At 45.5% G+C, this 17,912-nt stretch overlaps 1 protein-coding gene across 1 annotated transcript in view; it reads right to left on the bottom strand.

The window, feature by feature from the left end:
• The window catches only part of acsf2 (acyl-CoA synthetase family member 2), a 100,153-nt gene extending 83,625 nt beyond the window's left edge, over positions 1–16,528 (bottom strand). The window contains exon 1 of the mRNA XM_078401222.1: positions 16,245–16,528. Coding sequence (XP_078257348.1) covers positions 16,245–16,357 — 113 coding nt within the window. The 5' untranslated portion in view covers positions 16,358–16,528. The remainder of the gene's footprint in view (positions 1–16,244) is intronic.
• Positions 16,529–17,912: the final 1,384 nt, after the last annotated feature.

Below are 17,912 nucleotides of genomic sequence, written 5' to 3'. Positions count from 1 at the left end.
TGCCCAATGTATCTTTCCCTTTGCTCTGTCTATTGTATTTGAATTTCGCTTCATTGTGTTTACATAAACTATTATCTGCTTTGATTAGATCGCATGCAAAACTAAGCTTATCACCATATCTCGGTGCATATGACAACATAATCATAATCCTAATCCTGCATTCCACCCATAGCTACTCACCACATTCCAAACACCTGCAGTCTCAAAAATCAGCTTCATTTCTCAAGAGTTGTTCTGAGAGGACAAAAGCTTCCAGTAAATTAATCTTGCAAAAAGGACTTCCCAGCTTCACCATGGCTACAATGCAACTCTGATCACATGAGCAAGAGTTGCTATGTACACTTTCCTCTTTGTAAGTGCATTCTCCATTACTGTTGTGTTGGAGTCTTCCAATATCTCATTAGTGAAATTAAAAATAATAAAGCAGATACTAAAAATCTGAAATAAAAACAGCCTATTTATTTATTTATTTATTTATTTATTTATTTATCTGCCTATTTATTTATTTATTTATTTATTCATCTATTTTTCTATTTATTTGTTTATTTATTCATGTTTATTTATTTATCTATTTATTTATTTATCCATCCATTTATTTATTTGTTTATTTATTTATTTATTTGTTTATTTATCTATAGGACAGTACAGTGGTCAATTGGTAGAGCTGCAGCCTCTTAGCACCAGAGACCTGGGTTTGAGCCTGACCTCAGGAGCTCTCTGTGTAGCGTTTGCATGTTCTCTCTGTGACCCCACAGGTTTCCTCCAGGTGCTGCAGTTTCCTCCCACCTCTCACATCCCAAAGATGGCAGGTCTGCAGGTGAATTAGCCCCTTACATTGGCCCTAGTGTGCAGGGAGTAGATGAGAAAGTGGGATAACATAGAACTAGTGTGAATGAGTGATTGATTTTCAGTGTGGACTCGGTGGGCTGAAGGGCCTGCTTCCATGCTGCATCTCTAAACTAAACTAAAAACATAAAATGTTGGAAACAGTCTGCAGGACAGGCAGTAAATGGGTGAAAATGAACAGAGTTGATTTTGCATACGGACTGAGTCTAGGTGCCTGTGCAACTGCTGCAAGCAAGCTCTTTCATGGTATCTGTGCCTCACCCGTACGTCTGCATGTGACAAACCTGACTTGACCTGAAGTTGACTTGAGCAGAAGGGTTAGCTGATTTATTTAATTTAGTTTAGTTTAGAGATACAGTGCAGAAACAGGTCCTTCGGCCCACCGAGACAACACCAATAAGCGATCCCCGCATACTAACACTATCCGACATTTTACCAAAGGCAATTAACCTATAAACATAAACGTCTTTGGAGTGTGGGAGGAAACCGGAGCACCTGGAGAAAACCCACGCAGGACATGGGGAGAACGTACAAACTCCGTACAGACAGCACCCATAGTCAGGATCGAACCTGGGTCTCCGGCACTGTAAAGCCACCTTGCCAAGGCCACTGCACCACCTCATTTGACTGCCGGCACACAAGGCTGTGTGAAGAACTAGTCAGGCAAAATGGACTTAAACAAATGAAGAGTGAAGGTTGAAAAAGAATTAAAGCTCAGCAAAAAGCAATTGTGTGGGCTCAGTGACAGGCTGGAGGAATGGAATGTAGAGGAACAATTCAGAACATGTCCAAACATAATTCCATAATTGCAGGTTGTAATAAAAGTATAAGGATTACTTACCATCCTACCACAATAAGAGAGCTACTGATAGAGCTGAACTAGAACCACAAGATCCACATCTTGTGATCAAGAACCACATCTGTGCTTTCCTCCCTCGCAATATGGACCCGCTGCAGTTCGCATACCGTCTGAACAGATCCACGGATGATGCGGTCTCCCAGGTTCTGCACACCGTTCTCTCTCATCTTGACAGCCAGAAGGGGGGCTATGTGAGGATGCTGTTCATTGATTTTAGTTCAGCTTTCAACACAATAGTCCCCACCAGACTGGCTGAGGCTGCTGAAACTGGGGCTTAACACTCCCCTGTGTGCCTGGGTTCTGGACTTTCTCACCGCCAGGCCCCAAGTGGTCACGATGGGGAGACATGCATCTAACCTCCTCACCCTGAACACAGGATCCCCCCTACTGCACACCCTGTACACACATGACTGTGTGGCTTGGTTCAGCTCCAACTCCATCATCAAGTTTGCTGACGACACTGCGGTGGTGGGCCTGATCTCCAACAACGATGAGAAGGCCTACCGGGAGGAGGTGGCTGATCTGGCACTCTGGTGTCAGGAAAACAGCCTCCTCTTGAATGTCACAAAAACTAAGGAGTTGATAGTAGACTTTAGAAGGGCTCAACATCCGAGGACGTACACGCCACTAGAGATAAATGGGATTACTGTAGATAGGGTGAGCAGCTTTAAATACCAGGGAGTCCACATCACAGAGGATCTGACATGGACAACACACATTGCCGCACTGGTGAGTACGGCAAGGCAGCGCATTTACCACCTCAGACAGTTGAGGAAATTCAGAGTCTCTCTGAGGATCCTTCAGTGCTTCTCCTCTGGGGCTGTAGAAAGCATCTTGTCCGGCAACATCTCAATCTGGTTTGGGAACAGCTCTGCCCAGGACAGGAAGGCTCTACGGAGAGTAGTGCGTTCGGCTGAACGCACTATGGGAACTACACTCGCCCCACTGCAGGACCTATACATCAGGAGGTGCAGATCCAGAGCCAGCAACATTATGGGGGACCCCTACCGCCCCAGCAACGGACTGTTCCAGCTGCTACGGTCAGGCAAACGCCTCCGCTGACACGCTGTGAAAACAGAGAGGATGAGACAGAATTTCTACCCACAGGCCATCAGGACTGTTAACTCATATCACCAGGGACTAATTTAATTTACTGCATTCATTTATTTTTTGTATTAAAAAAAAAATTCTCTTCTGTTTTGTAGTTTTAGCACAATCTGCAGGCGTTGCCACTTTCATTTCACTGCACATCTTGTATATGTATGTGACAAATAAAGTTGACTTGACTACTATCTACCTCATAGGAGTCCCTTGGACTATCTTTAATCGGACTTTACTGGCTTTATCTTACACTAAATGTTATTCACGTTATTCCCTTTATCATATATCTGTACACTGTGAATGGCTCGATTGTAATCATGTATTGTCTTTCTGCGGACTGATTAGCTTTTCACTGTAGCTCTGTACACGTGACAATAAATAAACTGCTGGAGTTCTCCCGGTCTCTCGGCGGATTTGATGGGAATGTGGAGAAAAGATTTCAGGGAACATGAGTGAGGAGTGTGTTTGCCCTGTAAGCTGCCCAACTGTCTAGTGGGCTGGGAGAGGGGGCAGACCAGGTTCCACATGGTCTAGAACTGTGTTGGCTGCTTACGTTTGACCACAGTATAGAAACAAGAGACTGCAGATGCTGGTTTACAAAAAATGTCACAAAGTGCTGGAGTAACTCAGTGGGTCAGGCAGCATCTGTGCAGAACATGGATAGGTGATGGTTTGGGTCGGCACGCTTCATCAATATGAAGAAAGGTCCCAACCCAAAATGTCACCTATCCAGGTTCTTCAGATAAGCTGCCTGACCTGCTGAATTACTCCAGCACTGCATTTACTTTTACTGACAGTTCCTTTGATGGAACCTTATCTTATTATCAGCCTTATCTCTGCCTGGGGGATCATTCCACCTTCGGGTAATAGAGGGGCTGGCATGTTCAATGGTAATCTTTCTGTTTACAGACAGCCTACCTGCAAAACTGGCTTTCCAGTGAGGCAGTGATTGGATTTAATAATGACTTTTCAGACAAACGTGTGTGGGAAACTTGGGTGGAATGTTTCACGAGTGTCCTTTCTGAATGGCAATCTCCCTTACTGTGAGGCATGTACATGAATCCAGGACCACACCGATATGACTGCAGTGCTTGGACAGTAGGAATTTGAGTTGCAGTGAAACAAGTGATTTACCACCTCCTCTGCTGAGCAGCTGGAGTTGGGCAGTGAGCACTGCACCTGCTCCTGAGCTGGTGAGTGAGGTACAGCGTTAAAGCTCCGACAGTGCTGTTGTGAGGAGCAGAGGAATGGGGGGAGAGGGCAAGAGAAAGAGAATGGGAAAGAGAGTGAGAATGTACAAATTGGTCCAAGGAAAAACAAACATGGCAAAAGTTTGTAACAGCATCATCTGCTGTTTAAAACAAAGAATGGACCAGGCTGATGTTCCACATCCCCCCACGTTTTCAGTTTAGCCTTTGTTTTTAGTTCCACTGCCCACCTATTTGTTTCATCAGCTTATATCTTCTTCCAGTAATAAAAAGTCTTTTAACAGTATGTAATACTCACCAAACACGACAAAAACTATGAATAAACTATGTTTATTCAGAAAGATACAAGAGGCTGCAGATGCTGGAATCTAGACCATAACGCAAAGTGCTGGAGGAACTCAGTAAGTCAAGTCACACAAGTGCTTTGTGTAACTCCTGGGTTCCTAGCATTTGAGGCTCCCCTGCCTCTTCCAGCATGGTGGGCCAATGGCAGAGTTGCTGCCTTACAGTGCCAGAGACCTGGGTTTGATCCCGGGTGCTGTCTGTATGGAATTTGTATTTTCTCCCCAAGACCGCGTGGGTTTTCCCTCGGTTTCTTCCCACATTCTAAAGACCTGCAGGTTTGTAGGTTAATTGGCTTTGGTAAAGGTTGTAAATTGTCCTTAGTGTGTGGGATAACGTTAGTGTATCGGGTGATCGCTGGTTGACATGGACTCGGTGGGTCAAAGAGTCTGTTTTCACGCTGTATCTCCAAACCTAAAAACTAAAGATAGTGGGGAAAGCTTCAATCGTTCTCCTTTATGAATTAAAGTGAGACAGAGAGGATGAGACTGCCAAGACAATCACAGGCAATAATGGAGATGTGGCGACACTGGGAATCACTGTGGAATCACCAGGCATCCACCCAAGCTCTGCACTGAAAAAGATCATGATGGCAACTCCATTTTCCCTCCTGACCCCCACACCTCCCAATTCCCCTGATCTCTCTCAGTGACTGCATCAACGGCTCGGCGTTCAGAGGTGAAGACATTGAAGACTCCCTTCAGGGAGAATGAATTCCTCCTCGTTTGTCATTTTGTGGCCCTTTGTACCAAGTGAGGAGATTGGAGATCACACTATCTCCATCTCAGCTCTAATCTGTTTACATTTCTGAGATAAGGGAAGCTCAGCTCAGCCTTTCATTATTCTTCTGCTCATGAGCCACTGCGGTACCTCCCAGGACAGGTACATCTTGAAGTAAATAATTTGAATTTAGGAATGCAGGTGTGGTCTCACTGGAACCAGTTGTGTTATGTTAAGATATTGTAAGACCTGCTTTTCAACACCACTTATGACAATAATAATAATAATAATAATAATAATAATAATAATAATAATAATAATAATAATAATAATAATAATAATAATAATAATAATAATAATAATAATAATAATAATAATAATAATAATAATAATAATAATAATAATAATAATAATAATAATAATAATAATAATAATAATAATAATAATAATAATAATAATAATAATAATAATAATAATAATGATGATAATAATAATAATATATTCCTTTATTTATCCCACACCGGGGAAATTTGCAGCAAAGTGGATAGCAAGAGACATTCATTATAAATAAAAATAAAGATAAGGATAATTGTCCATTTACGGTGTTTTTTTAAAACTGTTACTGTTAACTGGTCTGTTGACTGGTGAGTACGGCAAGGCAGCGCATTTACCACCTCAGACAGTTGAGGAAATTCAGAGTCTCTCTGAGGATCCTTCAGTGCTTCTCCTCTGGGGCTGTAGAAAGCATCTTGTCCGGCAACATCTCAATCTGGTTTGGGAACAGCTCTGCCCAGGACAGGAAGGCTCTACGGAGAGTAGTGCGTTCGGCTGAACGCACTATGGGAACTACACTCGCCCCACTGCAGGACCTATACATCAGGAGGTGCAGATCCAGAGCCAGCAACATTATGGGGGACCCCTACCGCCCCAGCAACGGACTGTTCCAGCTGCTACGGTCAGGCAAACGCCTCCGCTGACACGCTGTGAAAACAGAGAGGATGAGACAGAATTTCTACCCACAGGCCATCAGGACTGTTAACTCATATCACCAGGGACTAATTTAATTTACTGCATTCATTTATTTTTTGTATTAAAAAAAAAATTCTCTTCTGTTTTGTAGTTTTAGCACAATCTGCAGGCGTTGCCACTTTCATTTCACTGCACATCTTGTATATGTATGTGACAAATAAAGTTGACTTGACTACTATCTACCTCATAGGAGTCCCTTGGACTATCTTTAATCGGACTTTACTGGCTTTATCTTACACTAAATGTTATTCACGTTATTCCCTTTATCATATATCTGTACACTGTGAATGGCTCGATTGTAATCATGTATTGTCTTTCTGCGGACTGATTAGCTTTTCACTGTAGCTCTGTACAGATGACAATAAATAAACTGCTGGAGTTCTCCCGGTCTCTGGGCGGATTTGATGGGAATGTGGAGAAAAGATTTCAGGGAACATGAGTGAGGAGTGTGTTTGCCCTGTAAGCTGCCCAACTGTCTAGTGGGCTGGGAGAGGGGGCAGACCAGGTTCCACATGGTCTAGAACTGTGTTGGCTGCTTACGTTTGACCACAGTATAGAAACAAGAGACCGCAGATGCTGGTTTACAAAAAATGTCACAAAGTGCTGGAGTAACTCAGTGGGTCAGGCAGCATCTGTGCAGAACATGGATAGGTGATGGTTTGGGTCGGCACGCTTCATCAATATGAAGAAAGGTCCCAACCCAAAATGTCACCTATCCAGGTTCTTCAGATAAGCTGCCTGACCTGCTGAATTACTCCAGCACTGCATTTACTTTTACTGACAGTTCCTTTGATGGAACCTTATCTTATTATCAGCCTTATCTCTGCCTGGGGGATCATTCCACCTTTGGGTAATAGAGGGGCTGGCATGTTCAATGGTAATCTTTCTGTTTACAGACAGCCTACCTGCAAAACTGGCTTTCCAGTGAGGCAGTGATTGGATTTAATAATGACTTTTCAGACAAACGTGTGTGGGAAACTTGGGTGGAATGTTTCACGAGTGTCCTTTCTGAATGGCAATCTCCCTTACTGTGAGGCATGTACATGAATCCAGGACCACACCGATATGACTGCAGTGCTTGGACAGTAGGAATTTGAGATTGCAGTGAAACAAGTGATTTACCACCTCCTCTGCTGAGCAGCTGGAGTTGGGCAGTGAGCACTGCACCTGCTCCTGAGCCCAGTCTGGTGAGTGAGGTACAGCGTTAAAGCTCCGACAGTGCTGTTGTGAGGAGCAGAGGAATGGGGAGAGAGGGCAAAAGAAAGAGAATGGGAAAGAGAGCGAGAATGTACAGATTGGTCCAAGGAAAAACAAACATGGCAAAAGTTTGTAACAGCATCATCTGCTGTTTAAAACAAAGAATGGACCAGGCTGATGTTCCACATCCCCCCACGTTTTCAGTTTAGCCTTTGTTTTTAGTTCCACTGCCCACCTATTTGTTTCATCAGCTTATATCTTCTTCCAGTAATAAAAAGTCTTTTAACAGTATGTAATACTCACCAAACACGACAAAAACTATGAATAAACTATGTTTATTCAGAAAGATACAAGAGGCTGCAGATGCTGGAATCTAGACCAAAACGCAAAGTGCTGGAGGAACTCAGTAAGTCAAGTCACACAAGTGCTTTGTGTAACTCCTGGGTTCCTAGCATTTGAGGCTCCCCTGCCTCTTCCAGCATGGTGGGCCAATGGCAGAGTTGCTGCCTTACAGTGCCAGAGACCTGGGTTTGATCCCGGGTGCTGTCTGTATGGAATTTGTATTTTCTCCCCAAGACCGCGTGGGTTTTCCCTCGGTTTCTTCCCACATTCCAAAGACCTGCAGGTTTGTAGGTTAATTGGCTTTGGTAAAGGTTGTAAATTGTCCTTAGTGTGTGGGATAACGTTAGTGTATCGGGTGATCGCTGGTTGACATGGACTCGGTGGGTCAAAGAGTCTGTTTTCACGCTGTATCTCCAAAACTAAAAACTAAAGATAGTGGGGAAAGCTTCAATCATTCTCCTTTATGAATTAAAGTGAGACAGAGAGGATGAGACTGCCAAGACAATCACAGGCAATAATGGAGATGTGGCGACACTGGGAATCACTGTGGAATCACCAGGCATCCACCCAAGCTCTGCACTGAAAAAGATCATGATGGCAACTCCATTTTCCCTCCTGACCCCTACACCTCCCAATTCCCCTGATCTCTCTCAGTGACTGCATCAACGGCTCGGCGTTCAGAGGTGAAGACATTGAAGACTCCCTTCAGGGAGAATGAATTCCTCCTCGTTTGTCATTTTGTGGCCCTTTGTACCAAGTGAGGAGATTGGAGATCACACTATCTCCATCTCAGCTCTAATCTGTTTACATTTCTGAGATAAGGGAAGCTCAGCTCAGCCTTTCATTATTCTTCTGCTCATGAGCCACTGCGGTACCTCCCAGGACAGGTACATCTTGAAGTAAATAATTTGAATTTAGGAATGCAGGTGTGGTCTCACTGGAACCAGTTGTGTTATGTTAAGATATTGTAAGACCTGCTTTTCAACACCACTTATGACAATAATAATAATAATAATAATAATAATAATAATAATAATAATAATAATAATAATAATAATATCCTTTAATATCCTTTATTTATCCCACACCGGGGAAATTTGCAGCAAAGTGGATAGCAAGAGACATTCATTATAAATAAAAATAAAGATAAGGATAATTGTCCATTTACGGTGTTTTTTTAAAACTGTTACTGTTAACTGGTCTGTTGACTGGTCTGCTGGGAGTAGCGCTGGTTGCACAGTCTCACAGCAGCGAGAAGGAAGGACCTCTCTCCTTCACACACTTGGGGTGAAGGAGTCTGTCATCCTAAATTGACAAGAACATCTTAATCACTAATTTTACTACGTAGATCATAGAATGGCTACATCATTAGGAGCCATTCAGTTCATCATGTCCAAACCAACTCTCTCCCAACTTACACCCTTTAGCATCACCACTGCAGCCATACAAGACTTTCACCGGTAGATTTAGCTAATTCCTCCGTGAATGCCACAATGCAACCCACTTTTACTACGCGGCAGTTCGTGCATTCAGATTCCCCATACACGCCATAAGATATTCTTCCTTGTGTCAGTCTTAATTCTCCTCCTAGAGAGTCATACAGCGTGGAAACAGGCATTTCAGCCCACATCCATTAGGATTAAAATGCCCTTCATTTATCACGATAGACCTTTCCTATCCACGTATCTGACAACGTGCTAGGTCGCCGTGGGGCTCCCACCAGCTGTATCTTGTTGTCGGCGGTATATTTGTCTGCTTCCCGCTGGACTACTCCACCTTGGGAGCGCAACCTGTCAATGGCATCGACCCAAAGAATGCGCTGTCCCCTGGGGCTACAACGTGAGCCGCAACAACAACCGTGTCATGGGACCGTGCGGTGGGTGGGTGAACATTGGCTCACTGGTGCACCTTGCGAGTCGGGAGTGGGGTCGGAAACCGAGACTCCAAGCAGACGGGGAGAGGGGTTACTGTTTTGTCTTTGCGTAACATTTAGGAGTGAAGATTGAGAGCATTGTTGAAGAGGGATTTTGGAAAGCAGCCGAACGTCGAAAATGTGCCTAGATTTTAACTTCCGTGACCCATCTCTGGTATCCACGTGAAATTTGGCACTGATTTAGATTACAATTCATTGAGAAGGAATTCATAACTCGTCAGTGCAAAAGGTTGCACACTAATTAATTAAGCTAAATAGAAAAAGTCAGCCGCGAGACAATAGACAATAGACAATTGGCCTTCCGGGAGCTCAGGGAGAGAATTCTGAACACCTACTGCAGGGTTTTGCCAGGATTTACTGCAGAGATATTCTGTTTGTGTTGATATAAAACTAACTTGGACTGAGAACTTCTTAATCTGTGAATTTGGGTTCTTAAATTGGTATTGTAAGAAAATAACTGCAGATGCTGGTACAAATCGAAGGTATTCAGTCTGAAGAAGGGTCTCGACCCGTAACGTCACCCATTCCTTCTCTCCTGAGACGCTACCTGACCTGCTGAGTTACTCCAGCATTTTGTGAATAAATACCTCACATTGGTATTGGTGAATGCACTCTTTATTTAAAACATTAATCCAAGGGGTGTGAGCATCACAGGCTGTGCCAGCATTGAATTACTCATCTCTAGATTCTCTTGAGAAGGTGCAGGTGAGCTGCCTTCCTGAATCGCTGCAACACCTTGTGTTGTTCATGAGTGAGTGAGTTCCAGGACTTTGACCCATCAAAAGTGAAGGAACAGCGACACGTTTCCAAGTGGGGATGGTGTCCGGCTCGCAGGGCAACCTCCAGGTGGTGGTGTCCCCATGCTTTGGCTGCCCCCTAGTCCTTCTTATGGATTTGGAAGGTGCCTTCTCAAGAGTTTCAATGACTTGCTCCAGAGCATCCTGTAGATGATGCAAACTGCTGCCACTCTGTGTGGGGTGAGTGGATGAATATGAATGGGTGTCAATTAAGAGAACCACTGTGTCCTGTTTGCTATCAAGGCTCTTGAACATTGTTGAAGATGTGCTCATCTGGACAAATGGAGAGTATCCCATCAGGGGACATGCTTTGGGGAGTTAGGAGGGGGGGGGTTGCTTGCTTTAGTTTAGTTTAGAGATACAGTGTGGAAAAAAAGGCTCTTCGGCCCACCGAGTCCACACTGACCAGCGATCCCCGCTCTTCAACACCATCCTACATACACGAGGGACAATTTACATTTACATTTATACCAAACCATTAACACTATCCTACACACACTATCATATCATATCATATATATACAGCGCGGAAACAGGCCTTTTCGGCCCACCAAGTCCGCGCCGCCGAGCGATCCCCGCACACTAACACTATTAACACTATCCTACACACACTATGGACAATTTACATTTTATACCAAGCCAATTAACCTACAAACCTGTACGTCTTTGGAGTGTGGGAAGGAACTAAAGATCTCAGAGAAAACCTACGCAGGTGACGGGGAGAACGTACAAACCCCACACAGACAGTACCCGTAGTCAGGGCCATCTTAACGCATGGGCCTGATGGGCACTTGCCCGGGGCCCCACGAGCATAGGGGCCCCATGCTGATCTGTGTATGTTAAGTGACTTGCAATAAATAAATACTACTTTAAAAATGTAGGTTCAATAAGTGCTTTTTCGCAACATTTTCGGTCCCAGTGTTTTTTTCGCAACATTTTCCATCCCTAAGTGCTTCTCACAGCGATCTGTTTCGTAACAATTAGCTCCCTAAGTGCTTTGCTTTTCCATCCCTAAGTGCTTCTCACAGCGATCTGTAAGTGCTTTTTGCAACAATGTAGCACCCTAAGTCCATCGCTAAGTGCTTTTCGGTAAGTACTTTTCGCCGGCACGACAGGGGGGGGGGCTGGTAGGGAAAGGGGGGTGGGGGAGAGTAACGGTGGGGGCGACGGGGAGGGTGGGAGGAGGAGAGAGTGGGGGTGGGAGGAGGCAGAGTGGGACTGGGGAGGGGGACAGCAAGGGTGGGGGTTGATGGTGGGGGGAAGAGAGAGTGGGGGAAATGGGGGTGCTGGGGAAAGGGGGGTGTTTAATTTTATCGACCATTTACATTTTTATTCCTGTGAGTAGTTGTCATAGGGGCCCCAGTGCACTGCTTTGCCCGGGGCCCATAATGCTGTAAAGACGGCCCTGCCCGTAGTTGGGATTGAACCTGGGTCTCTGGCAGTACAAGTGCTGTAAGGCAGCAACTCTACTGCTGCGCCACCATGCCACCCTGCTTGCTGCGAGATTACTAGCCCCTAACCTGCTCTTTTGACCACTTTGTGTAAATAGCTAATCTAGTTCAGTTTCTGGTTAATGATAACCCCAAATATCTATATTGCGGATTCGGTTAAGCAAATCCCGTGAATGTCAGGAGATGATAGTTGGATTTTCTCCTTTGTTATTGTCACAGCCTGGCACTTGTGCGGGTGAATCTTACTTGCTGCCTATTGGCCTACAGTTAGACATGGTTCAGTTCTTTTGGCATTTGGATGTAGAATGGCTTCAATATCTGTGGAGTCATAAATGGTGCTGAATATTGTGCAATCATCAGCGCACATCCCTCCCTCTGACCTTACGGCTGAAGAAAGGTCATTGATGAAGCAGATGAATGTGGCTGAGCCCTGGACACGAAGCTGAGGAACTCCTGCAGAGATGTTCTGTGGCTGAGATGACCCCTCCAGTCACCACTACCATCTTCCTTTGTGCTAGTGTGTAGGAAGGAACTGCAAATGCTGGTTTAAACCGAAGATAGACGAAATACCAATGGGCTCCCTGCCTAGCTAGCCTGAAACAAAGCGCGTGATTGGTCAATTGGCGTCCGACTCAATGACAAACGTGCTTTGATTGGACAATTACTACTCGGAAAACTTGGCACAGCGGTAGAGTTGCTGCCTTACAGCGAATGCAGCGCCGGAGACTCAGGTCCGATCCTGACTACAGGCGCCGTCTGTACGGAGTTTGTACGTTCTCCCCGTGACCTGCGTAGGTTTTCTCCGAGATCTTTGGTTTCCTCCCACACTCCAAAGACGTACAGGTTTGTAGGTTAATTGGCTGGGCAAATGTAAAAAAAATTGTCCCTAGTGTGTGTAGGATAATATTAATGTGCGGGGATCGCTGGGTGGCGCGGACCCGGTGGGCCGAAGGGCCTGTTTCTGCGCTGTATCTCTAAATCTAAAAAATCTAAAATCTAAAATTGACAAGATTTGGGAGTTTTTTTCCACATTTAAAAAAAATGGTGCAGGTTTTGTTCTTGACGAGTTGCAGATATAATTTCTATAATGTTTTTACACAATATGTTATAAATACGGGTAGATATGGGATGTGGGTCACGACATGAAACGAAAAGTAAACCTACTTTTACAAGTGCCCAGGAAATTAGGAAAGGTGTGACAGGGATTTCAGAGTTCCAGAGGGGGAAGAGGAAAATTGAACAGAATGGTGGGAGTAGGGGTTGTCGGCTGATGCAGAGTTGAAATACGAAAAACTTAAACACTGAGCCAGCAGAGATATAATTACACAAGGCCAAGAAATCACAACTGAGGGACACAATCTGAGAGAGCGCCTGTTACCCCAACGCCACCTGTGGCCACTCAGGCAATTTCAACTGAGCTCTCGTAATTTTGTCTGGATTATAGGGGTGGGCGGACCATCAGTTGCCAGAAACAGTGTTCAACCTATACTACAATTCACAGCACAACCACATTTTGTGTCACCTGCAAATTTAGAAATTGTAGCTGCTACCAAGGTCTGGTTCCCTGGTAAAGATGAGAAAACCCAATAGCCCTAACACCGATCCGTGTGAACACATTTGTTTACCTTTCTCCAGTCTGAGAAACAGCTATTCCCAATACGCCTCTGCTCTCAATTAATGAAACAAATGGAATATAATCCGTTTTGCTTTCTTGCCAGTACTTCAACAATGCTAGGAAATTACACCTTATCAAAAACCTTCTGGAGATCCATTACACCACATCAACTCAGTGAACTTCATTAAAAAAATGAAATTGGTTAAACATGATCTGACTTGCGTTAATCATGCCATTTCCCTTCTGCAGCTTACATCCCTACGGGCTGAACACTGAATTTTCCAATTTGAAGTAGCACCTCCCTCGGCTTTACATTTCACTCTTTTCTCTCCTTATTTGGCAACCTTTTGTCTCCTTTTCATCTCGTACCTTTGTCACTTATTCCACACATCTGCCAATTAAACCTTCTTCACCTGTATCCACCTATCACTTGCCAGGTTTTGTCCCAGCTCCCACTTTAGTACTCACTCACAACCTATCCACAACATCCATGTGCAAGTTAGTCCTTAATGGATCCTGCTTACTAACAATGTGCGTTCCTCATACAAGTGCACCCAGACCTCTCAGGTTACCAACATTTAGTAAAACTATTTAATTAAACCTTTGCGGCTTTATCCGTCGTGCCAAAATGGAGATACTCATATTTTCCCATTTCAGATTCTATCTGCCATTTTTGTGCTCAATAATAAAATCTGTCTATAAGCCTTTGTAGACGCTAGATTCACACATCTTACTTTCCTATTTATTACTGTATCATCCACAATTGTTTATCTGATTCATTTTGCCCTTTGAACAAAGAGTGAGTGAGAGAACAGGGAGCGAAATAATACGTACGGATTGTAAATAGCTGAGGCCTCAACAACTGACAAAGGAAGTTGCAGCCTGATTAACCTTATCACGATTAATTTATCTAAAGGAACTCCATTAATTGTAACTTGGCACCTTGAAAACAAGGGATTCTCAGTTTTTCCTGGTTTCTTTCATTAACCAATCCTAATCCTAGACCCATGCTAATACATTATTCACAAGTGTGCAATTGATCTTGCAATCTTCGTGGTTGAAAGAAAAAGGAAATTCCTGAGCTAAAAGTATTCTATTTTGTATCAAGAGACATGCAGAATCTGTTGAAATGGGAAGTGCTAACAATTGATGCCAATGGAAGTTACAAAATAGACTGATAACCTTTCAAGAGATTTATCTAACTATTTATAATGGGTGCAAACTATTTACAATGGGTCTAGAAGCCTCAGCCAATGCCACATGGTAACAGTGAAGAAACGTGGTTTTGATGGCTAGTGAGAAGAGAGAGCACAAACTAGATAGCCAGTCAGGAACTGAATGTGCGACTGATGATGTGCTTGCCCGGGTGTACCAGAGGGTTAAGGAGTGAATGGTATGAACAATAGTGCTGTGGTCAGAGTGGAAGCAACTTCATCAGTTTGACCGGAAAGCATGTTCCTATCACAGTGAGGAGAGGACTGGAGGAGACTCACTGTGATGGATGTTTCTTTGATGGATGTTTCTTTTTTTGTGTGTTTTTGGGGTTGTGTAATTTTAATGCCTATTTTAATGCTTTTATTGTTGGACTGTGGGTGACTGAATTTCGTCCAATTTGGATGACAAATAAAGCTATCTTGAATCTTGAATCTTGAATGAACAGTTCAAAACAGCTAATATGGTGTCTGTGATACAGCAGATTAAATGATCTGTAATATTGCTGATAGTATTTGTAGACAATGCAGCTCACGGCAAAGAAAAGTTACTTGATTAATGTAAAACCTATTATCTATCCTGCTGTAAGTTGGAAAGTGGATTTCTTGAAGGGGCAGAACCACACTGAAGGTGGTATCTGGTGCACTAACATTATCAAATGTCGTAATGGAAATCCAAATATACTGTATCTGCTGACACACCTCAGTCTTTCATCGACACTCTCACTCTAAACTTGAATACGTTTACAGAATGCGATTTTCCTTTAATACAAACATGATAGATTTGCTGAAACATATTACGCTGTGTTATTGTTTCGTTAATAATGGATTCGTTTCCAACAGCCGATGGTGGGTTAACTGGTCCATGGCTCCCTGCTCTCTCACTCACTCCTTGTTAGAGTTCCCAAGCTACACTTGTTGTTTTCCAAGCGGTTGGAACTTTTCCAGAATCTGGGAAGTTATGGATGGAGGCTATCACTGCTCAATTAATGATGCAGCCCCTGGGGTCCGGGGTATGTTCCCTCAGTTTGCTGCGTGCGTTCTCCAGTCTCATTTACCCATCGGTGACCTGCTGGATTTGGTATCTTTTCAATATCTTCCTCTATGAATGCCGATAGAAAATACTTGGTTAACAACACTGCATTCGATATTCCTCAGGAATTTGCCTGCCTCATTTGGTAAAACCAGTACCCACGCGAGCGAAACCTTGCCGAGATAGCCCATCTGTTGGCGGTTGTGCAGTAGAAAGCAGAAAGTTTGTATACATATGTTAGAGAAATCTGAACGTAATGATTAGTGGTGAGTTTTACTCCAGTTCCCGGCGCTGCAGTTCTGTTAGTGTTTCTGTTTTCTATTGCACAACCGCCAACAGCTGGGCTATCTCGGCAAGGTCTCGCACAGGGTTCCTTGTGTGTGTCCGCCGTTACTCCTGCATTTGGTTTTGAGATGAGCAGTACCTGGAGAACTCCCCGGGAACCGTGGCGTTGGGACAGTCGGTGCGCGCCCAGAGAGGGGCAGATGTAGCCGCCCACCGGCCCGGGACAAACTACCCCACTCCGAGCCGCCAGCATTACCCAGACCCGCTGCCCTCACCTGTTCGACCGGCTGCCGCAGAGAACCAAGGAGGCGAGTGCCGGCCAGCCACGGGGACCGGGGCCGGGGCCGCGCCGCGGGGCCAAGGTCCGGAGCACCATCGAGAAGCCCATCTTCTGAAGGCGGAGGTCTGACTGCTCTCCGTGGCCGGGACTGAATGGGAACCCTCCACCCCGCAGCGAGGCAGTAACCTCTGGCCACGCCCTGACTGTACTCCGTGACTTGGTCAGTCCAGGGTCCGGGAAACACTTGCAAACATACGTGGCTGTAGGACGTGTCCAACATTTACATATCAATAGCGCGTAAACTGATTTTAACCGCCGGGTTTGTGCTGGTCTGGCATCGAAAAGTCTCTATCTTTGCCCAAACTCTCCCAGTCTTTATCTCTATCTCTATCTCCCTCCCTCTCCCACATCTCCCCGCCCCTCTCTCCCCCATCTCCCCGCCCCCCTCTCCCCCATCTCCCCGCCCCCCCTCTCCCCCATCTCTCCGCCCCCCTCTCTCCCCCATCTCCCCCATCTCTCCGCCCCCCCTCTCCCCATCTCCCCGCCCCCCCATCTCCCCGCCGCCCCCCTCTCCCCCCATCTCCCCGCCCCCATCTCTCTCCCCCATCTCCCCGCCCCCCCTCTCCCCGCCGCCCCCCTCTCTCCCCCATCTTCCCGCCCCCCTCTCCCCCCATCTCGCCGCCCCCCCCCCTCTCCCCGCCACCCTCCCTCTCTCCCCCCATCTCCCCCCCCCCCCCCCCCCCATCTCCCCGCACGCTTCGTGATGGAGTGGACTTTATCTGCAGGGCAACTAGAACCCTGTTCAACCCAGCGTAAAAACAGTCCAGAGATTATAAAGCGTGAGAAGGCAGTGGAAGCTAGCAAAACGACTAAAAACAGGCAGTAAGAGCGCATAGGTGGAGAACGACCAAACCATGCTGATGGAACCCGAGGTGTACGAAGGAACTGCAGATGCTGGTTTACACTGAAGATAGACACAAACTGTTGGAGTGACTCCGCGGGTCAGGCGGCACCTCTGGAGAAAAGGAATGGGTGACGTTCCGGGTCGAAACGCATCTTCAAACGGGTCTCCAGAGATGGCATGCCTAACCCTTTGAGTTACTCCAGCATTTTGTGTCTATTCACAAAATGCTGGAGTAACTCAGCAGGTCAGGCAGCATCTCAGGAGAGAAGGAATGGGTGACGTTTCGGGTCGAGACCCTTCTTCAGACTGATGTCAGGGGGGCGGGACAAAGGAAGGATATAGGTGGAGACAGGAAGATAGAAGGAGATCTGGGAAGGAGGAGGGGAAGAGAGGGACAGAGGAACTATCTAAAGTTGGAGAAGTCAATGTTCATACCGCTGGGCTGCAAGCTGCGCAGGCGAAATATGAGGTGCTGTTCCTCCAATTTCCGGTGGGCCTCACTGTGGCACTGGAGGAGGCCCATGACAGAAAGATCAGACTGGGAGTGGGAGGGGGAGTTGAAGTGCTCAGCCACCGGGAGGTCAGGTTGGTTAAGGCGGACTGAGCGAAGGTGTTGAGCGAAGCGATCGCCGAGCCTGCGTTTGGTTTCGCCGATGTAAAGAAGTTGACATCTAGAGCAGCGGATGCAATAGATGAGTTTGGAGGAGGTGCAGGTGAACCTTTATCTCACCTGGAAAGACTGTTTGGGCCCTTGGATGG

This window comes from Rhinoraja longicauda, chromosome 6 (assembly GCF_053455715.1).
Source record: "Rhinoraja longicauda isolate Sanriku21f chromosome 6, sRhiLon1.1, whole genome shotgun sequence".
Lineage (NCBI taxonomy): Eukaryota > Metazoa > Chordata > Chondrichthyes > Rajiformes > Arhynchobatidae > Rhinoraja > Rhinoraja longicauda.
This window is presented reverse-complemented; position numbering and strand designations above follow the sequence as displayed.